The 19,908-nt window shown below is 39.8% G+C and overlaps 1 protein-coding gene across 2 annotated transcripts in view; it reads right to left on the bottom strand.

Annotated features, from left to right (window-relative positions):
• The window catches only part of acss2 (acyl-CoA synthetase short chain family member 2), a 51,837-nt gene extending 34,461 nt beyond the window's left edge, over nt 1–17,376 (bottom strand). For both annotated transcript variants that reach the window (XM_026332019.1, XM_026332020.1), the window contains exons 1-5: nt 16,686–17,376; nt 14,515–14,710; nt 4,423–4,514; nt 2,186–2,289; nt 1,975–2,047 (exon numbers count right to left, since the gene is read on the bottom strand). In XM_026332019.1, coding sequence (XP_026187804.1) covers nt 1,975–2,047; nt 2,186–2,289; nt 4,423–4,514; nt 14,515–14,710; nt 16,686–16,812 — 592 coding nt within the window. In that variant the 5' untranslated portion in view covers nt 16,813–17,376. The remainder of the gene's footprint in view (nt 1–1,974; nt 2,048–2,185; nt 2,290–4,422; nt 4,515–14,514; nt 14,711–16,685) is intronic.
• Between the last annotated feature and the right edge of the window lie 2,532 nt (nt 17,377–19,908).

The following is a 19,908-nucleotide window of genomic DNA, read 5'->3' as shown; positions in this document are numbered from 1 at the left end:
TCTGGAACCCAGCTCCTTGAGAGAGGCTGGACTCTCTTCTACTCTGGAGTTGCTCGCGGTGAGCGGCGGCGAGCTGGTGTGGGCTTGCTCATAGCTCCCCAACTCAGTCGCCACGTGTTGGAGTTTTCCCCCCAGAGTGAAAGGGTCGTTTCCCTGCGCCTTTGGGTCGGGAATAGGTCTCTCACTGTTGTTTCTATGGGCCGAACAACAGTGCAGAGTACCCGGCCTTTTTGGAGTCTCTCGGGGGGGGTGCTGAAAGGTGCTCCTACCGGGGACTCCATAATTCTGTTGGGGGACTTCAACGCTCACGTGGGCAGTGACAGTGAAACCTGGAGGGGCGTGATTGGGAGGAACGGCCTCCCCGATACGAACCCGAGCGGTGTTCTGTTGCTGGACTTCTGTGCTAGTCACAGTTTGTCCATAACGAACACCATGTTCAAGCATAAGGGTGTCCGTCAGTGCACATGGCACCAGGACACCCTAGGCCGGAGGTCAATGATCGACTTTGTAGTCGTGTCATCTGACCTTCGGCCGTATGTCTTGGACACTCGGGTGAAGAGACGGGCAGAGCTGTCAACTGATCACCACCTGGTGGTGAGTTGGATCCGCTGGCGGGGGAGGAAGCGGGACAGACTTGGCAGGCCTAAACGTACTGTGAGGGTCTGTTGGGAATGTTTGGCCGAACCCACTGTCAGGGAGGTCTTTAACTCACACCTCCGAGAGAGCTTCTACCAGATCCCGGGGGAGGCTGGGGACATTGAGTCCGAATGGACCATGTTTTCCACCTCCATTGTCGACGCGGAGGCTAGGAGCTGTGGCCGTAAGGTTTCGGGTGCCTGTCGTGGCGGCAAACCCCGAACCCGGTGGTGGACACCGGAGGTAAGGGATGCCGTCAAGCTGAAGAAGGAGTCCTACCGAGCTTGGCTGGCTTGTGGGACTTCCGAAGCAGCTGACAGGTACCGCAGGGCCAAGCGTGTTGCAGCCCAGGCGGTGATGGCGGCAAAAACTCGGGTATGGGAGGAGTTCGGTGAGGCCATGGAGAAGGACTACCTGTCGGCCCCGAAGAAATTCTGGCAAACCGTCCAGCGCCTCAGGAGGGGGAAGCAGTGCTCTGGGGAGCTGCTGACCTCGACTGGGGATATTGTCGGACGGTGGAAGGAATACTTCGAGGATCTCCTCAATCCCGTCAACACGTCTTCCATAAGGGAAGCAGGGGCTGGGGATTCGGGGGCTGATCCATCGATCACCCAAGCCGAAGTCACTGAGGTAGTTCGGCAGCTCCTCGGTGGTGGATGAGGTCCGTCCCGAGTACCTCAAGTCTCTGGATGTTGTTGGGCTGTCATGGCTGACACGCCTGTGCAACATCGCGTGGCGTTCGGGGACAGTACCCCTGGATTGGCAGACCGGGGTGGCCACCGGGGTAGCCACCTTTTTCCGGTTGAGAACCATGGCCTCAGACTTGGAGGTGTTGATTCTCATCCCAGCTGCTTCACACCCAGTTGCAAACCGCCCCAGTGCACGCTGAAGATCCTGGCTCGATGGAGCCAACAGGACAACATCATCTGCAAAAAGCAGAGATGAGATCCTGTGGTCCCTGGACTGGACTCCCTCTGGCCCCTGACTGCACCTAGAAATTCTGTCCATAAAAATAATGAACAGAACCGGTGACAAAGGGCAGTCCTGCCAGAGTCCAACATGCACTGGGAACAGGTCTGATTTACTATCAGCAATGCGAACCAAGCTCCTGCTCTGGTTATACAGAGACTGGATAGACCTTAGCAAAGGGCCCCGGACCCCATACTCCCAGCGCACCTCCCACAGGATGTCACAAGGGACGGGGTCGAATGGCTTCTCCAAGTCCACAAAGCACATGTGAACTTGTTGGGCAAACTCCCAAGCACCCTGGAGAGGGTATAGTGCTGGTCTAGTCCAATTCAAACCTGCAACACACTTGTGTTCTAATATAAAACTGACCTGCTGTAATGAGCAACGAACACTGGGAGTCCAGAATCCTCTCACACAGAGACTCAGCAGAGAAACCTGCAAACTGGAAAACAGCAGTGCACACAGTCTAAATAACATCTCGATCCATACATCTTTCATCTCAAACTACAGTAAGCGTAATTTACTATGTAGATGGGAATGTGCTGAGCTCCATTTAATATGCCATGCCTTTTTAACTTACCACTATGGAGTGAACAGCTCCGATGCGGACACAGGCCAACATGGCTACAACTAATTCAATCACCATGGGCATGTAAATGGACACACGATCACCTTTTTTCACTCCTGGTAGAAGACAGGACAAAAACAGTTATGGACAAATGGACTTCAGCTGACTTCACTGTCATATTGTATACAGTAATAAGGTATAAACCAATACTGCAGGAAAAACAGATTTTTGCAAGACCATGTTATACCAGTAAACCATGACGCTTGTTACTATTATCTAAAAACATAGCTTCACTTAGGTAAACAGCGATTTAATTGAGGGTATTTGCAAATACAAAGTACTGGTACGCTCTTACAGATAAAATCTAATGTACACTACATCATGGCAAGTACTGTTTTTTCTGGACTATAAGTGGCACTTTATTTATTCCTCAAGCTTGTAGAGTGACTTATATGTGTATAAGTATTTTGTTGAGTAGTCACTAGCTTCAGATGGCACTCTTGACTCAATTGAAGATAATATTGTACCATTGAAGAAACATTTATGTTCACGCTAAACTCTAACTCCTAGTGTAACACAAGTGAAAATGCCGCCCAAAGAAAGAGCTATACTGCAGAGTTCAAAGAGCAGGTAATAAAGTATGCAGCTGAAACAAAGTTTGGAATGACTGATGGCATTCAGACAACCCAAAAGATGAGGTAGACACGCTGCTTCATCTTCTCCCCATCCCAATGTTGGTGGAGTTGTGTAACATTACTTGACACAGATGAATGAATTTTGTAATGCACTTCTGTTTGTTGTTATACCTGGTCTACATTCTTCAAAGACTAACTTAGACTATAATTAGTATAATTGGACTTATACACCGACATGACTTAGAGTTTTTACAGTTTTTTTCTGTTCAACAAGGCTGTTTTGCTAAAATACTCCAGTGTACTTATAGCCCGGAAAATACAGTATATTACTGGACAATTAGAAAGCAAATAATTAGTATTGTGAGCAAATTGCTTCACTGTTTGAAGGGTGACTACTCCAGACTGCATGTTTCAGCTCTTTACACAGATGTTCAATAGGATTTAGAGCAGGGCTCATACAAGGTCACTTCAGAATAGTCCATTGCTATGTTCTTAGCAATTCTTCTGTGTTTTTAAGCTGTGTGTTCTGGGTCATTATCCTGTTGGAGAACCCATTACCTGCGACTGAGACCAAACTTTCTAACACTGGGCAAACACACTCCACTCACACTCCAGAATGCCTTGAGATTTCACAGTACTCTGCATAGATTCAAGACACCATGTGCCAGATGCATCAAAGCAGCCCCAGAACATAACCAAGCCTCCTCCATGTTTCACCGTAGGTACAATGTTCTTTTTTTTTTATATGCTTTATTTTGCATCTGTGAACATAGAGCTGATGTGACTTGCTCATCTGTCCGAAGGACATTCTCCCAGAAGCTTTGTAGCTTGTTAATGTGTATTTCGGCAATTTGCAGTCTTCCGTTTTTATGATTTGCATTCAACAGTGGAATCCTCCTCGACTGTCTTCCATTAAGTCCACTTTGGCTCAAACAGCAACGGATGGTGCGATCTGACACTGATGTAACTTGACCTTGGAGTTCACCTCTATTCTCATTGGAAGTTGTTCTGGGCTATTTAGTTACCATTCGCCATCAATTTTCCTCTTGTGGCCACGAGATTGGCTACTGTACAGTGGACCTTAAACATCTGAATAATATGTGAAACTGTAATCACAGGAACATCAAGCTGCTTGGAGATAGCCTTTATCTTTAAAATGCTTGTTTAAAATTTTCTTTCTAATCTCCTGAGACAACTCTCTCCTTAGCTGTCTGTAGTCCATGTTTAGCACAGTGTCTACTTTACACCCTTTAAATAGACAGACTAACTGAATACAAGTTTGAAGAAACTTGTGATGCTAATTATAAGACGCACTTTTAGTTTAACATATCCCTTTGGTGAAATTGTTTTTTAATCTTTTGTAGGGGTACCATTATTTTTGTACAGCCCAGGTTCATTAGTTTGTTTTTTTAAATGCTTTTCTTGAACCAAAATTCAAAAGCAATGTCAGATTTTTTATTAATTCATTTTCAGTAAATTTTTATTTACTGTTATTACTCAGTTTTAAGTTATTTCAGTGAGGACTGTGGGTTTTTCTTTTTTTTTTTTAAACGGAAGAGTACCAACAATATTGTCCACATATGAACTTGCGTAAATTGAGTAGTTTTCACCTACCCTGAGACTTCAGGACATTGGCAAACTGGCAGACCCTCAGCAGCAGCTCTCTGTAGGTCACTGTCAAATCATCACCAGGTTCATTGCCCTCCCTGATTAAACATATGAACATATAGGAAAATGAACACACATTATATTTTCAGAGCTACTACTGTTTTCTTACTACTTTTTTTTAATTTAATCAAATTTTAAAAAGCATATAAATAAATAAATGCCATAATTAACAAATTGATCAGTAAGTAATTGTTGGCACAACTATGTGTTTTCCCCATTTCAAAACACATTCACACACTGCTCCCAAGGCCATCTGAGAAGAGGAAGTAACTGTCCAGGGGCTCACGACTACATAGGCTCAACATTAACAGGGCCCTTAAGATATTATTACCAACTCACAATAATACCCAACTAATTTATCAGCAGATTACCTTACTGAATCATTTAAAACATTGCAAAAAAATTTTCAGCTAGAGTTAATGAAGTTCTTATTTTTGAGAAACCAGAAATCGTTGCCTATGCTGCTTAAAAATATCATTGCTTTTCCAAACAGACAGAAATTTTCTTTTTATCAATAATTCCATTAATTGACTCTGCTAGAGGATCAATGTACTAAAATCTACCTATAGGAATTTCATAATTTTTTAGTTTTATGCCTCATAAATGAATGTTTACTATTAAAATATTATTCTAGCAGAGAAACACTGTACACATTGTGAAGAAACTAGATAGTAGGGTGTTAACACAGGCCCAGTAGCCCATCTCTGCCCCAGGGTACAAAGCTGGTTTATCCCGCTAGGTCACTTGTGTCATTCTTAAAATGCCTAAATCACAATACAAAAAAAGCAGCAACAAGTGATCATTCCAAAAAAAAAAATTAAACTATTTTCCAGCAACCTTTGGACTGGTAAAACATATACCCAGTTGTGAAATCTGAGTCATTACAACTTTCCTCTTTTACCAAACAGAACATCATCCTGGGCATTTGAGGAACTGCATGCTTGCAAAACCCCACACACAGGTCAATTTGTTGGAGTAAGTTTTTCAGTTTGTCTTGAGAAAAGACAGAAGTTGTGACAGATTATTAAATATAACCCTGTTCTTAAGTGAACATTGTCAAGCTAATGTTTCAGCATCACACACAAAAAATATGGCTGACAGTGATGGGAGGTGTGAGGTAGGATTAAAAAGCATGGAGGGTCCAAGCTGTCCCAGGTCTCTATTGCACCTGTATCATAGGCCTGCAACAGACTAATTTTCAGTATCAATTAATCTGGTGTTTTACAAAGAAAAAAATCAACTTATCAGAGCCCTCAGCTGGATAAACAACACTAAGCAATAGTGATTTCTACATGAGGCCTAGGTTAGCATTTCTATACTGTAATTTCTTGTACACCAACTGGGATCAGTTTAGCTAGTTTAGGGGTGTAGCTACAATTTTCACAGTTAATTGTTTAGTATAAAAATGTCAGAAAAAGGTAAGAACATTATTCCAGAGATGACTGCAAAAAACGTGAAGTTTTTACAAAGTTTCTACATCACTATTTATTTTGACAAATTTGGTAGTGGTTTGTAGTGAGGAACTGGGAAACAGCTCAAGAACCAAAGTGAAAAGTGCACCTGAAGGTAAGATGAAGCATTCAGGTAGGAGGACGATACATTAAAAGAGACATGAGCAACATAGATAATCCCTCAGCAGAATAACAATCATGGCACAGGACAGTGAAAGTTAAATGCAGTTGCAAGAAAAGGAAAGCCACTTTTTGCAATTTCCTGTCATGGTTTGTCATGTCTTTATTCAACACACCCATTAAACATACAAAGTGATGACAGAAGCAGCAATGGCAAACATGTTTTAATAACTAGCAGCAAAAACCTCAAGCAAGCACTTCTTGTAACTGTGGATAAGACCTGCATAACATTCAGGAGGAATTTTAGACCTTCTTCCATACAGATCCGCTTCAGCTCAGCCATATTCTTAGGATGTCTGGTGTCAACGGCTTCATTACACCAATATATTCCACAGCATCTCTGTTGCATTGAGGTCTGGGTTCTGTCTGGGCCACTAGAAAAAGTGGATGTTTAGAGTCATTGTCTGGCCACATCACCTAGCTTCTTCTGAGTTTCAACTTTAGACAGCCACCCTGAGATTATCCTGTAGAATACCTTGATAAAAGTGAAAATTCATTGCTGTTGGGGAATTCAGCCCCAAAGCCAGCAAAGCAACCCCAAATCATGATGCTTCATCCACTGTACTTCACTGTTGGGATGATATTTTCATGTTTATAGGCATTTTTTTTTCTTTTCACACAAAGTGTTTTCTTCTAAAACAATTCTACCTTCAATTCATCTGTCCACCTGACATTTTCACAGTAGCATTGTGAAGTGTCAAGGTGGTCTTTATCAAACTTCAGGCATGTTGCAATGTTTTTTCTAGGAAAGCAATGGCTTCCTCTGTGGTATCCTACCAAGTATACCATGCCTGTGCAGTGTTTTGCATATTGGTGACTTATGAACAGAGATGTTCTCCAGCTCTAGTGAGTCCTTCAAGTCTTTAGCTCTTACTCTATGGTTCTTTTATACCTCACTGAGCATTCTGTATTGTGCCTTTGGAGGGATCTTGGCTAGGTAAACAGTAGTGATGAATATTTACACTCTTTGAGATTACACATTCTTTCTTTCTACATGCAAATCAACAACTCTTGATCATAGGTTTTTTTTTTTTAATTTCTTTTTGTGAGGCATGACTCACATCAACTATTGAAACAAGCGGGGCAACTATTGTCTATTGAAACAAGGGGGGCACTGTTGATCTAATAACTGAGAGCATACATATGCAACATAATTAAACTCCATTAAGAACAATATCAGAGAGTTCAGGATATGTTCAAGTTTCCATTTTTAGAATGCTGCTGATATGCTAGGTTTTAAAGCCCCCATACCCCAAAAAGAAAGGCAAAAAGCAGGCACACCTTGTAGCTACAAGAAAAAAAGAACAGCACTGTCTGCAATTTCCTTGTTTCCTGCATAAATGTTTCAGAAAATGTGATCTGATCTTCACCAAAGTCACAAATATCAACAAACATAATACTTCTAAGCTGATAAAACACAAGAAATCAGGAGCTTTCTTGTCTTTATTCAATACACCATGAAACATACCATGTGATGATGGAAAAATTAATGGCAACACTAGACTTCTGATATAATTATCAGCTGTAGTCAGGTCTTAGCAACCCTGGAGTCGAATCAATGAGAATGGAGGTGTGGTTTAGAACTACGACATACAAACACACTTACGGTGTCAATGTGCTATTTACAAGCAGCATTAGATTATGTGAGCTATGCCTCACAAAAAGAGATCTGAAAAGATCAGAACCACATGACATCATTTTCCTAGAATGTGTTAAGATGACAAGAACTTCTTGTCACCTTTCTTTTTTTTTTTAACAACTTCATTATCACCAAGATAGATTTTGTGAGTTGTAAATGATATTTATATACTCCAGGGCAATGGTAACCCAGTAAGGCCAACAATTATTAATACATTTCTTTTAACACTACGTCTTAAAACGAGAACTCTGGACATGGTCCATGATCTCTGGACCCCTCCCCAATCTGACCAGCGATGACATGTTTAGTCCCATGTCGTCATTCCATCGTTGGCTGTCTAGGTGGTGTCCCGCAAACGATGTGGGCTTCATAGACAACTGAGCCTCTTTCTGGGGAAAACCCGGTCTGGTAGCCGGGGGCAGCATTCATCCCACTTTGGATGGTGTGGCTCTCATCTCTAGAAATTTGGCCGAGTTTATAAGCCAACCTAAAGTTTGACAATCCAAACTCAGTCTAAAACACTTCTCTGCAGTTTCCATAGAGCCGTCACTCCTCCTCAAACCACATAGAGATTGTGTCTGCCCCTTGAACATATAAATCAAATAAATCAGAAGTTAACTCAAGAGGAGTTATTCATAAAAACCTAATAAAAATTAAGACCACTCCTATTATTGAACAGAAAAACAGAACAGTCAGATGTGGATTATTAAATATCAGGACTCTTTCGTCTAAATCTCTGTTAGTAAATGATTTGATAACTGCTCACCAAATTGACTTACTCTGTCTTACTGAAACCTGGCTGCAGCAGTATGAATATGTCAGTCTGAATGAATCAACCCCCCACAGTCATAAAAATTGTCATGTTCCTGGAAGCACAGGTCGAGGTGGAGGAGTAGCTGCAATCTTCCACTCAAACTTATTATTAAACTTTCATCCTCAAACAGTTATAACTCATTTGAGAGCCTGACTCTCAGCCTTTCACATCCAAACTGAAAAACACAAAAAACAGTTCTACTTGTCATTGTGTGCCGTGCACCTGTCCCTTACTCAGAGTTTTTAACTGAATTTCCAGACCAGTGCTTAGTTCAGATAAAGTCATTATAGTGGGAGATTTTAACATTCATGTAGATGTTGAAAATAATAGTCTCAGCACTGCATTTAATTAAATATTAGATTCAATTGGTTTCACTCAAAATGTTAATAAACCCACCCACTGTTTCAATCACACCCTTGATCTTGTTCTGACCTATGGCATCGAAATTGAACATTTTTCCCCACAATCCTATTTTGTCAGATCATTCTTTAATAACTTTTGAATTTAAGATAATGGATCATGCAGCATTTGGAAGAAAATTCCACTACACTGAAAATGATTCCATCTTTATTTACATCTATGCCAAGTACAAACACAGTGGAGGGCAGCTGCCTCAATTCCACTCCCTACCAAATTGATCATATTGTTGACAGTGCTGTAACCTCACTGCGTGAAACACTTGATATTGTGGCCCCTCTGAAAAAGAAGTTAGTGATTCAGAGAAGACTAGCCCCGTGGTATAATTTACATATTCGTACCTTAAAGCAGGCATCACGAAGGCTGGAAAGGAAGTGGCGTTCCACAAATTTAGAGGAACTTTTTCTAGCCTGGAAAAACAGTTTATTAACATATAAAAAGCTCTCCATAAAGCCAGAACTGTATACTATTCATCACTAATAGAGAAAAATAAGAACAATGCCAGGTTTCTTTTCAACACTGTAGCCAGGCTGACAAAAAGTCACAGCTCTGTTGAGCCCAGTGTTCCCTTAGCTCTCAGCAGTGAGAGATAAAATTTATTTATATTAAAGTTACTAGAGATAAAATTCATCAGATGCTTCCTATACCTGCAATAAATGAATCTTCTACTACAGTAGCTCTTGAATCATCTGTAGGACCTCAGTTATGTTTAGACTGCTTCTCTCCCATAGATCTCTCTGAATTCACATCAGTAGTTGCTTCATCTAAATCATCAACGTGTCTCTTAGACCCCATCCCGACTAGACTGCTTAAAGACACCCTGCCATTAATTAACTCATCTTTATTAGACATAGTAAACTTATCTCTAGTATCAGGCTACGTACCACAGGCTTTTAAGACTGCAGTAATCAAACCCTTACTCAAAAAGCCTAGTCTTGATCCAGGAGTCTTAGCTAATTATATACCAATATCCAACCTACCACTTATTTCTAAAATCCTTGAAAAAGCTGTTGCTAAGCAGCTATCAGACCACTTACACCGAAATGAACTATTTGAAGATTTTCAATCAGGATTTAGAGCACATTATAGTACAGAAACAGCATTATTACAAGTCACCAAGGAGCTTCTCTTAGCCTCAGATAATGGACTCATTTCGACTCGAGCATGTGATTGGAATCAAAGGAACAGCGTTAAAATGGTTCCAATCTTATTTATCGGACAGATTCCAATTTGTTCATGTCCATGATGACATGGACAAGATGACACTCAGGTTTATCTATCCATGAAACCTGATAACACAAACCAGTTAGCCACACTTCAGGCATGTTCAAAGGACATAAAGGCCTGGATGATCAGTAACTTTCTACTTTTAAATTCAGAGAAAACAGAAGTTCTTGTATTTGGGCCTAAACTCAGAAACTGTTTTTCTAACAATATAGCTACTTTAGATATCCCAGCCATGGCCTCCAACACTACTGGAGGATCCTGAACAGGATATGTCCTTCAATTTACACATATAACAAATCTCTAGAACTGCCTTCTTTCACGTACAATATTGCCAGAATTAGGAACATCCTGTCTAAAAATTATTCAGAAAAACTAGTTCATTTGTTACTTGAAGGCTAGATTAGTAACTCATTACTATCAGGATGACCCAGTAACTCCAGAAAAAGCCTCCAGTTAATTCAAAATGCTGCAGCCAGAGTCCTGACAGGAAGTAGTAAGAGAGATCATATTTTTCCTATACTAGCTTCTCTTCATTGGCTCTCTGTAAAATGCAGAATAGAATTTAAAATCCTTCTCCTCACATACAAATCCCTTCATGACCAAGCTCCTTCATACCTACTTCGGTTTCTTGTGGTTCCCAGAGTTTCTAAAAGTAGAATGGGAGGCAGAGCCTTTAGCTATCAAGCTCCTCCCCAGTGGAACCAGCTCCCAGTCTGGGTTCAGGAGGCAGACACTCTCTGTACTTTTAAGGCTAGACTTAAAACTTTCCTCTTTGACAAAGCGTTTAGTTAGGGTTGGCTTCAGGTAACCCTGAACCATCCCTTAGTTATGCTACTATAGGCCTAGACTGCCCGAGGACCATCAGTGCACTGAGGTCCCCTCCCCTAACCCCAACTTCCCCTTCCCCTTCCCCTAACCTTTAGAAATTCACCAAATGCACCAGAGAAAATATAGACATGAAGCCTGTAAAACACAGGGGTGAGGCATGGGTCTCATGTTCAAGCCTTGAAGTCAGTATGGACTGACATCAGATAAAAGAGAAGTCTGTCTGTCAGTGAGATGTGCAAGTTACTGTGTCAATTGGCCTGAGAACCATTAAAATTTTACTGGATGACTGACTCTCTCTCAATTCTGCTACTTTCATCTCTGCAGCTGCTCACCATGTCACATAAAGAGCTACCCCAAAACATAAGATGATGTACAAGAGGCATCATTGTGGAAAAAATTATTACTCATCTTTTATTTACATTTGAACAAAAAGTGGCATGTCCAAAATTATTCATACCCTTCTCAATAATCAATAGAAAAGCCTTTATTGGCTATTACAGCAATCAAACGCTTCCTATAATTGCTGACCAGTTTTTTGCATGTCTCCACTGGTATTTTTGCCCATTCATCTTTAGCGATGAGCTCCCACTCTTTCAGGTTGGAGGGTCTCCTTGCCATCACCCTGATCTTTAGCTCCCTCCACAGATTCTCAATTGGATTTAAATCAGGACTCTGGCTGGGCCACTGCAAAACGTTCATGTTTTTGTCTGCTAAATGCTTTTCTTCACCACTTTTGCTGTGTGTTTTGGGTCGTTGTCGTGCTGAAATGTCCACTGCTGCCCAAGGCCAAGTTTCTCTGCAGACTGCCTGACGATGTTGAGAATTTTGATGTATTGTTCCTTTTTCATGGTGCCATTTACTGTAATTAGGTTCCCTGGTCCACCGGCTGAAAAACACCCCCAAAACATTAGGTTCCCACCACCATGTTTGACAGTGGGGATGGTGTTCTTAGGGTTGAAGGCTTCTTGTTTTTTACGCCAAATGAAGGCTACATCATTGTGGCCAAACAATTCAATTTTTGTTTCATCTGACCATAAAACAGAAGACCAGAAGTCGTCTTCTTTGTCCAGATAAGCATTTGCAAAGGCCAAGCAGGCTTTTGTGTGCCTTATCTGGAGAAGTGGTGTCCTCCTTGGTCTGCGTCCGTGGAACCCAGCGGTGTGCAGTGTCCGTTGGACTGTCTGCCTTGAGATGTTGCCACCAGCAGAGCCCAGATTCATCAGGATGGCCTTGGCCATTCTTTTTTTTACCTCTCTCACTATCCTCCTGGCCAGCACAGGTGTCACTTTCGGCTTCCGACCACATCCTCTGAGATTTTTCACAGTGTGGAACAGCTTGTATTTTTTAATAATACTTTGCACTGTAGCCACTGGAACTTCAAAACATTTAGATATGGTCTTATAGCCCTTTCCTGACTTGTGAGCAGCCACAATGCGCAGCTGCAGGTCCTCAGTGAGCTCCTTTGTCTTAGCCATGACTGTCCACAAACCAACAGCAGAGAGCTTCTGTTTTTCACCTGTTGAGTTGATTAAAACAGCTGTTCTCAATGAATCAGGGTAATTAGGATGCTTTAGAACAGCTTGGAATATTTGGAATGGTATAGAACTTTGGATTTTCCCATAGACTGTGACAGTTTGCAAAGGGTATGAATAATTTTAACTATTTTAACAATTTTTTAATCAGTTAGTTTTTAGTTAGTTTTAGTATCTCTAGTGAACAATGAAGACATGTAACTCCTTTAATTTCTTACTTTAGCCAGTAGAAATGACCACTTATGCAACAGTAACTGTCTTCTTTGTAACTACTTTTTCAGTTACCAGGATTAACTCAAATAACTGCCTTTATAACTGAACTCTGAATATATAAGTTGCAAAAAAATCATTAAATACAGAAAGGATAAAGTTTAAGAAATCATGATTCGATACACGTAACAACAAAAAACTGGACAAAGGGAAGGGTTTAGATTTAGATCTTCTCCAAGACTGACAAACACAACCCCTTAATAGGACATCTAGTTAACAACACAGTAAAGTACAAGTAACTAAATGAACATCTACACCTCTGCCAGTGTATATATTGCAGTGCAACTTACAGTCCAGGAAATACAGTAACTTAACTTGTACACATGGGCGGGGCACAGTGAGATGGCAGTGAATCTGCACTGTAAAGTACAAGTGAGACTAGGTGCTAGTAAAACCTGCCTGTTACCTAACATTATGTAATAGGAACAAAGAACACTCAACTGTGTTTTAAAACAGTTATTTTCTCCAAATGAAAAATATTTTATCCTGTAGTTTTCAGCTGAAGGACTTTACACATTTAGGGGATTAATCTTGTCACATTAGATGATAATGTTAGTTCAGTCGGATTATCCTTATGTAATGTTAACTTAGTAGTTTTCCAAGCTAGTATAACTTAATTCAGCACTACTAGCAATACAGCTAACATTGCTAACTTACATAAGCTGTGTCCCAATTCAAGGGCTGCATCCTTTGAAGGCTGCATTTGAAAGCCAACTGTGTCACAGTGTCGCATCAAGACTGCCCCATTTCGTAGGTTCCTTCAAATGCGGCATTTGTTTCCTGAGGAAAGATGTATTCTTCGTGGCCCAACATATCCCAACATTCTTTGCGAAAGGTGATAGAAAAACAAACATAGCGGATACGAGTGGCGAGGAGGTCAAAGTGAAAATACAATTATCCAAATTAAAAATGGTATCACTGTTCGTTAAAAGTAAAGTTACACTGAGATACATTGCTCACCGACGCTGGCGGCAAAGCATCTCATTGTCTTCCAAAATAATAAAAATCGAGAAAAACAAAATTTCTGGCTCCATCATTAATGATTAATTTAACACAGCTGTTGCTAGGCGACAGAACCAGTGGTTTGTGACTCAATGGTAGTGCTGAAACAGTTGGTGACACAAACAGGAAGTCCTCTATAAACAAGATCGACTTATTTCGACTCGGCCCAAGAAGGGGGCAAATACTTTTTCACAGTAATATTTGCTGCTTCAGCCTCTCCAAATTGAGTTTTCCATACTTTTTTGCCAATACAATAGATATTTATTACTTGGCACGATTACTGACATTTTCACGTCACCCTAACTGTAAACCACTCTATTCTGAACCCTAAAACCAAATCGGTACCCCCTTAAAAATCTTTGAAGCTGTGAAGCTGAGATAAAATGTCCTCACAATCCAGAAATATCCTCACAAGGATGGCATTAAACTAAATTTAATATTGTATTGTCCGCACAATCTAATAAAGAAATGTGCACTCACTCACTCACTCACACACGTTTGTCTTCATTCTTTGTGGGGACTTTGCCTTACTTTCATGGAGAGTTATCCTAACCCTAACCACTACTTGCCCAGTCCTAACCCTTATCCTAACCTTAAACCAAGTCATCGTTTTCCCTGAAATATGGTGAACAACAAGCACACACACATACACACACACACAAAGAGGCTCACACTAACCAATAGAAGGCCACTTTATCGCCAAGTTTCTTGTCATGGACATTGCGGTCGAGGAGGTTGTAGCAGATGTTGGTGGAGGCTCCTTCCATGCATTTGATGAAGATTTCTCCTCTGGTCACATCAAAGTTGTAGTCAAGGAACTGACCTGTATGTTTGGACTTCCAGAAAAAATCTTTGGCAATGTCTCCCCAAAAATCTGCAAGACAGTAAGAGGTTAATGAGTATTGGTTTGCATGTTAAATGTCCAACAAGAGTCGCAAGACCAAAACTTCCTTTTGTATTTAAAAAGTCAATTCTCTCTGGTACATGTTCACAGGTGAAGTCCAGTAAAGTTCTACACACATATCAAACATAATTAAAGCAAGCAGGATGCTCCTGACTACAGACCAAAGGCTCTGAATAATTTTGTAAATGAAGTATTGCAGTTTCTGATTTTCAAAAGATCTGCAATCGTCTAAAAACACATGGTCACTTTGTCATTATGGATTATTGAGTGTAGGCTGACATACAAAAGTGGAAATTTTAACCATTTAAATTGAGATCTACACAGTAAAGTGTGCCGGTATTAAAGACAATCAGCAAATGTTTAAAGGATTTTTTTTTCTTAATTTTCTGTTTCTGTAACTTGCAAAGTAATTTTTTTTTCAGGTCTCAAACACTTGGGCTAACTAATGAGGACTTTTATTATTGTAGCAATATTTTTTTTCTTTTATCCAATTAATCCTGTGGTCTACAAAGTGCCAGAAAATAGAAAAAAAAAAGTTTATCATTGTTTTCAAAATCTCTTATCATGAGTTGCCAACAGTTTAAAACCCAAATGTATTTATTTAAAGAGGCAGCATTGTCTGCAAATAAAGATTATGTTGAAGTCTTGAAAAAATACTAAGTAGTAGTAGTAGTAGTAGTAAGTGGTATTAGTTGCTGGCATTTTTGGTTACAAAAATATACTTTCATGATCTGCTGAACTGGTTTGTACGGTGGCCGACAAGGACAAACACGCTGCAACGGCCAAAACACCTGCAAAACAGAAAGGTCGTAACAACGAAAACACCCGTTGAGAAACACTGCAAAAGAGAAAACACAACGGAAGTGCGCCAGGCCGATAGGGGCCCCCGAACTGAGGGATGCATTCATTTGGAACAAAGAACTTTTACAGAAGCGAGAGACACACATGTAAGCCACTTCTCAGTTCGGAGGCTGCACAATGACACAGCTATAGTTTTAAATTGTAACAGAATGAGCATCCTCTGATGATTGTTCTCATGTGCGCTAATATGTGCTAAAAATGTTCTATTACATTTGTTTACTTGATCAGAAGTGTCATACAACATTGGGAGACATGGGGGGGGGGGGCATCTGCAGAACATCTGAAGGTACATTTTCCATCTATTATTTTTTAAACACTTGGCTGTCATCTTTTACAATACTGTACTTTTATAACATTGTAAAACGTGACGGCCAGGTGTTCTATGTCGCCTCTGTAAAACCTATCCAAACTTTGTTCATAGCATCCCTCAGTTCGGGGTCCCCCTATCGGCCTGGCGCACTTCCATTGTGTTTTCTCTTTTGTAGGTGTTTTCGTTGTTGCAGCGTTTCTCTTTTGCAGCGTTTTTCTTTTGCAGGTGTTTTCGTTGTTGCACCGTTTTTCTTTTGCAGGTGTTTTGGCCGTTGCAGCACATTTGCCCTTGTCGGCCACCGTATATTTGATTATTTGATTTTAAATTCAGGAAACAGTGGCACAATGTTTATCCGATTGTCAGTTCAACCTGAGAATTATTCAAACTAAATTACAGTTATTAAAACACCTACAAGAAATAGCACCAAATCTCCATATGTGAAAAGCTGGATCCATTAAATGTTGTAAATTTTTGCAATTTTTTGTAAAAATGTATTATACTGTTGGGTACAGTAACAACTGTCACATATACAACCATGTTTTTGTATGTACACATCTTGATTTGTAACTGACTAATGAACTCAGTTACAAATCTGAATAATGAACTCATAAACTGTAGTGCAGTCTAGTATTTCCCTTTAATGTGCAGTACAGTATTAACTGGAGTGAGAACAGAAACAAGACATTACTGGATATTTGGCAGCAGGTGTATTGCTCACTTAAGTCCTCCTCAGCGATAACGTTACTTGTCGGCGACACTCTCATTGTTACTTACCATCTGGATTCTCTATCGACTTCATGTAGAGATCTTTATATTTTTCAAAGCTAGGGATGTGAGCCTCCTTTTTTAAGCCGCCAGGAGCGTGGAAGACGTCTTCCCTCGGCACTTTGTCAGGAATCATCTCTGAAATACTACACTGCCAGCACGTCTCTGTTTGATAACGACGAATTGCGATGGCTTCACAGATAATTCGGTTCCCCTCCAACAGCACAATAAATCAGTATAGCTACAAGCTAGCTGGGTGCTAGCTAGCAGTAAAGTTCATTCAAACTTCCTTGTTTGGCAGGCTAATTTTTGCTTTTTTGTTCAAACTCAGAGTGCAAAGGGAGACTGTCGAGCAGATACGAGGGCTGCGTTGGTTAAGTAAAGTCCAGATCAATTTTGGTGGAGTTCCGAGTAAATCTCTTCGGTCCTGATGGTAAACTCCTGCAGACACGGATGACTGGGTATCCTGCTAAGCTAACAGGGACAGCTAGCACACACCAACACTAAAAGAAAAGAAGGCGCAAGATACACTTGAGCGCCACCACGAGAACCTTATATTTAAGCTCTACAGACTGAATCTTTTGAATTTTCAAATTAATAATTTGCTTCCGGTCAGCGGAGTATTTTCCATGCTGTCCGACAAAGTGGAGGTGAACTGTTTTTGTCCCAGCGGGGTGACACTTTCCTGCTTCTTCTTCTTTTCCTTTGACAAGCGGAGTAAACTACTAGCAGCCAATCAGAGCTCCCGATGCCTTCACTTGCCGCAGAAAACTCGGACACCTCAGACTCACGCTGCGATCCGTTGTTGCATTCCAGCGATTGTGGTAAATGCCACAGAATATGTGTTTTTCTAGAGATTATTATATTTTATGGAATTCAAATAAAATAACAGGTCAAAAAGCTTTTTATGACGTTACACGAAGCACCACTCAAAATATTTAAAAACAGTTTTTTTTTTACAACAAATTCTTAGAAACGCAGATTTTTTTTACTTACAAGAACAACCTGAAACTGCATCATAAATATCAGTTTACAAACATAGATCATAAATCATACAATTAGAAATATATTTAACACAGTTACTTGTTTGAAGGATTAAAGTCAACAAATAATTATTTTAAATATGATGAATTCACAGTTTCTTTGTAATTCGTTGTACCAGTATTTTAAGGTGTTTTATGATTGTGTTTTACTTAATTGCTTTAAAAAGGGTTATCATTGTTATTTTGTATTGGGTCTACTTAGATGATTCATTTAATCTATATAATTTATCAATAAATAATAATTAGAATTTGTCATATTATTTATCTCTATTCCATTGAGCAAACAGATTGTCATATGATGCCTGCTTGAATTTTGTGAGTATGTAGGCTATAAATGTATTAACTAGATAATAAAAATCTACAAAACAAGAAAACCTATGGTGATTTTAATGTGTTTTAAAAATCTGTTTTACCATACACAAAGATCTCATTTTTATAATATTTAAATTTTGTTGAGTTGGACCTTAATCTGTGAAGCTGTCTGTGGAACTAAAAGACAGTATGTTTTTACAAACATAAATTAATTTATAGGGTTGCATTTGTATCAGTGTTGTCAAACACTTCCCTCTATAGACAAGATTGTGTATTACATTTATATTTGACAGAAGGGAATAAAAACATTTATTCAATAACACAGGAAAAAAGACAACCCTGGTTTCACCAATTAAGCCAACAAATCAAAACATGTAAACATGCTCTCACAGATAAAAAGAAATGAAGACAAAACAAGGAAATAGAAGAGAACACTGCTTTGTTGCCCTCAGATTGCAAACACCTGAAATCTGATCCCCTCAAAGTCATTTAAAACTGTTAATCATACTGACCAGGCCTTTAGACAGTAACACATGGCCAATGAGCCCTCCCTCTTCCAACTGCAACCTACTAGCCATGTGAGAAAACAAAAGCTTCAACAAAAAACATCTGTTCTTTGTCAGTGTATTTTTTTGCTTTACTCATAAAAAAGAGAAAATGAACATTAAAATCTCTTAATATAAAAAACAAGCAAAAACATGCAAATGGAAACAAAAAAATAAATAAATGTCAAATGTAAAACAAATTAAAAGCAGTGGTGGACAAAGTACTCAACTTTATTATTTGAGTCAAAGTTTAGATCCTCCTGGTCAAATATTACTCCAAAACTAGTAAAAGTTGCTCAGTCAAAATATTACTACTGGAGTATGTGCTTTCAAAAATACTTAAGTATTCAAAGTACTTAAAAAACATATGACATTTTTTTTCACAATGCATTTTCAAATGATTGCAGCCAAGAATCTTTCTCACTAGTTATTATTCGCAGTTTTGTACTAGTTTACGGGACTGAATATTACATATAGGTTAAAATATATTAACTAGAGACATGTTTGTACAGAATGAGTAAATGGAAAAGAGAAGAAACTTTCTTTAGTGTAAATCGATTAATGGATCAGTCTAGAACAGGTGTAAACTAGGACTAAACCAGGTCTAACCCAAGTCTAAACTGAGATGAAACCATGTTAAAATCAGGACAATCCAAACAAAGATTGAAGGTAGCAATAGTAAACCAGTACTGAACTAGGTCTAATCCATCCATCTTCTTCCGCTTATCCGGGGCCGCAGGTCGCAGGGGCAGTAGCCTAAGCAGGGACAACCAGACTTCCTTCTCCCTGGTCACTTCTTTCAGATCTTCCAGGGGGGAAACCAAGGTGTTCCCAGGCCAGCTAAGAGACACGGCCCAGGCCAGACATAATTCTGACAATGTAAACCTTTTGCAGTCTTATCTTAAACAGATTAAGTAACATTAAGACTTCAGGTCATTCTAGTTATTGGGTAGTAACTCACCAATGCAGGTTAAAATGCTTATAAGTATTTGCTTTGCTGAAACTTCAGAGTTACAGCAAAATTGACCATAGGTTGATTTTTGGCATCTTTCTTCAACGTAGCAGATGCACCAGAGTATGTCACTGCTGCACTAGTGATGATTTTAAGTACTTCTCTGTTCATCCATTTTTGAGACCACTCAAACACTAAAATAGGTGTTCTTGTTCACCAGTCAACACTGTTGCTTTCAAACATAGACTTAAACCATAAATTTAACAGAGGAAAATTCTAATTTTCAGGTGAACCATGATTCAGCACTGGATGGCCAGCTTTGAGAACACACACATTATATGTGAAAGGATCCAGCCCACCTTCTTGACAGGACTTGCTAC

Source organism: Mastacembelus armatus, chromosome 7, assembly GCF_900324485.2.
Source record: "Mastacembelus armatus chromosome 7, fMasArm1.2, whole genome shotgun sequence".
NCBI classification, from domain to species: Eukaryota; Metazoa; Chordata; class Actinopteri; order Synbranchiformes; family Mastacembelidae; genus Mastacembelus; species Mastacembelus armatus.
This window is presented reverse-complemented; position numbering and strand designations above follow the sequence as displayed.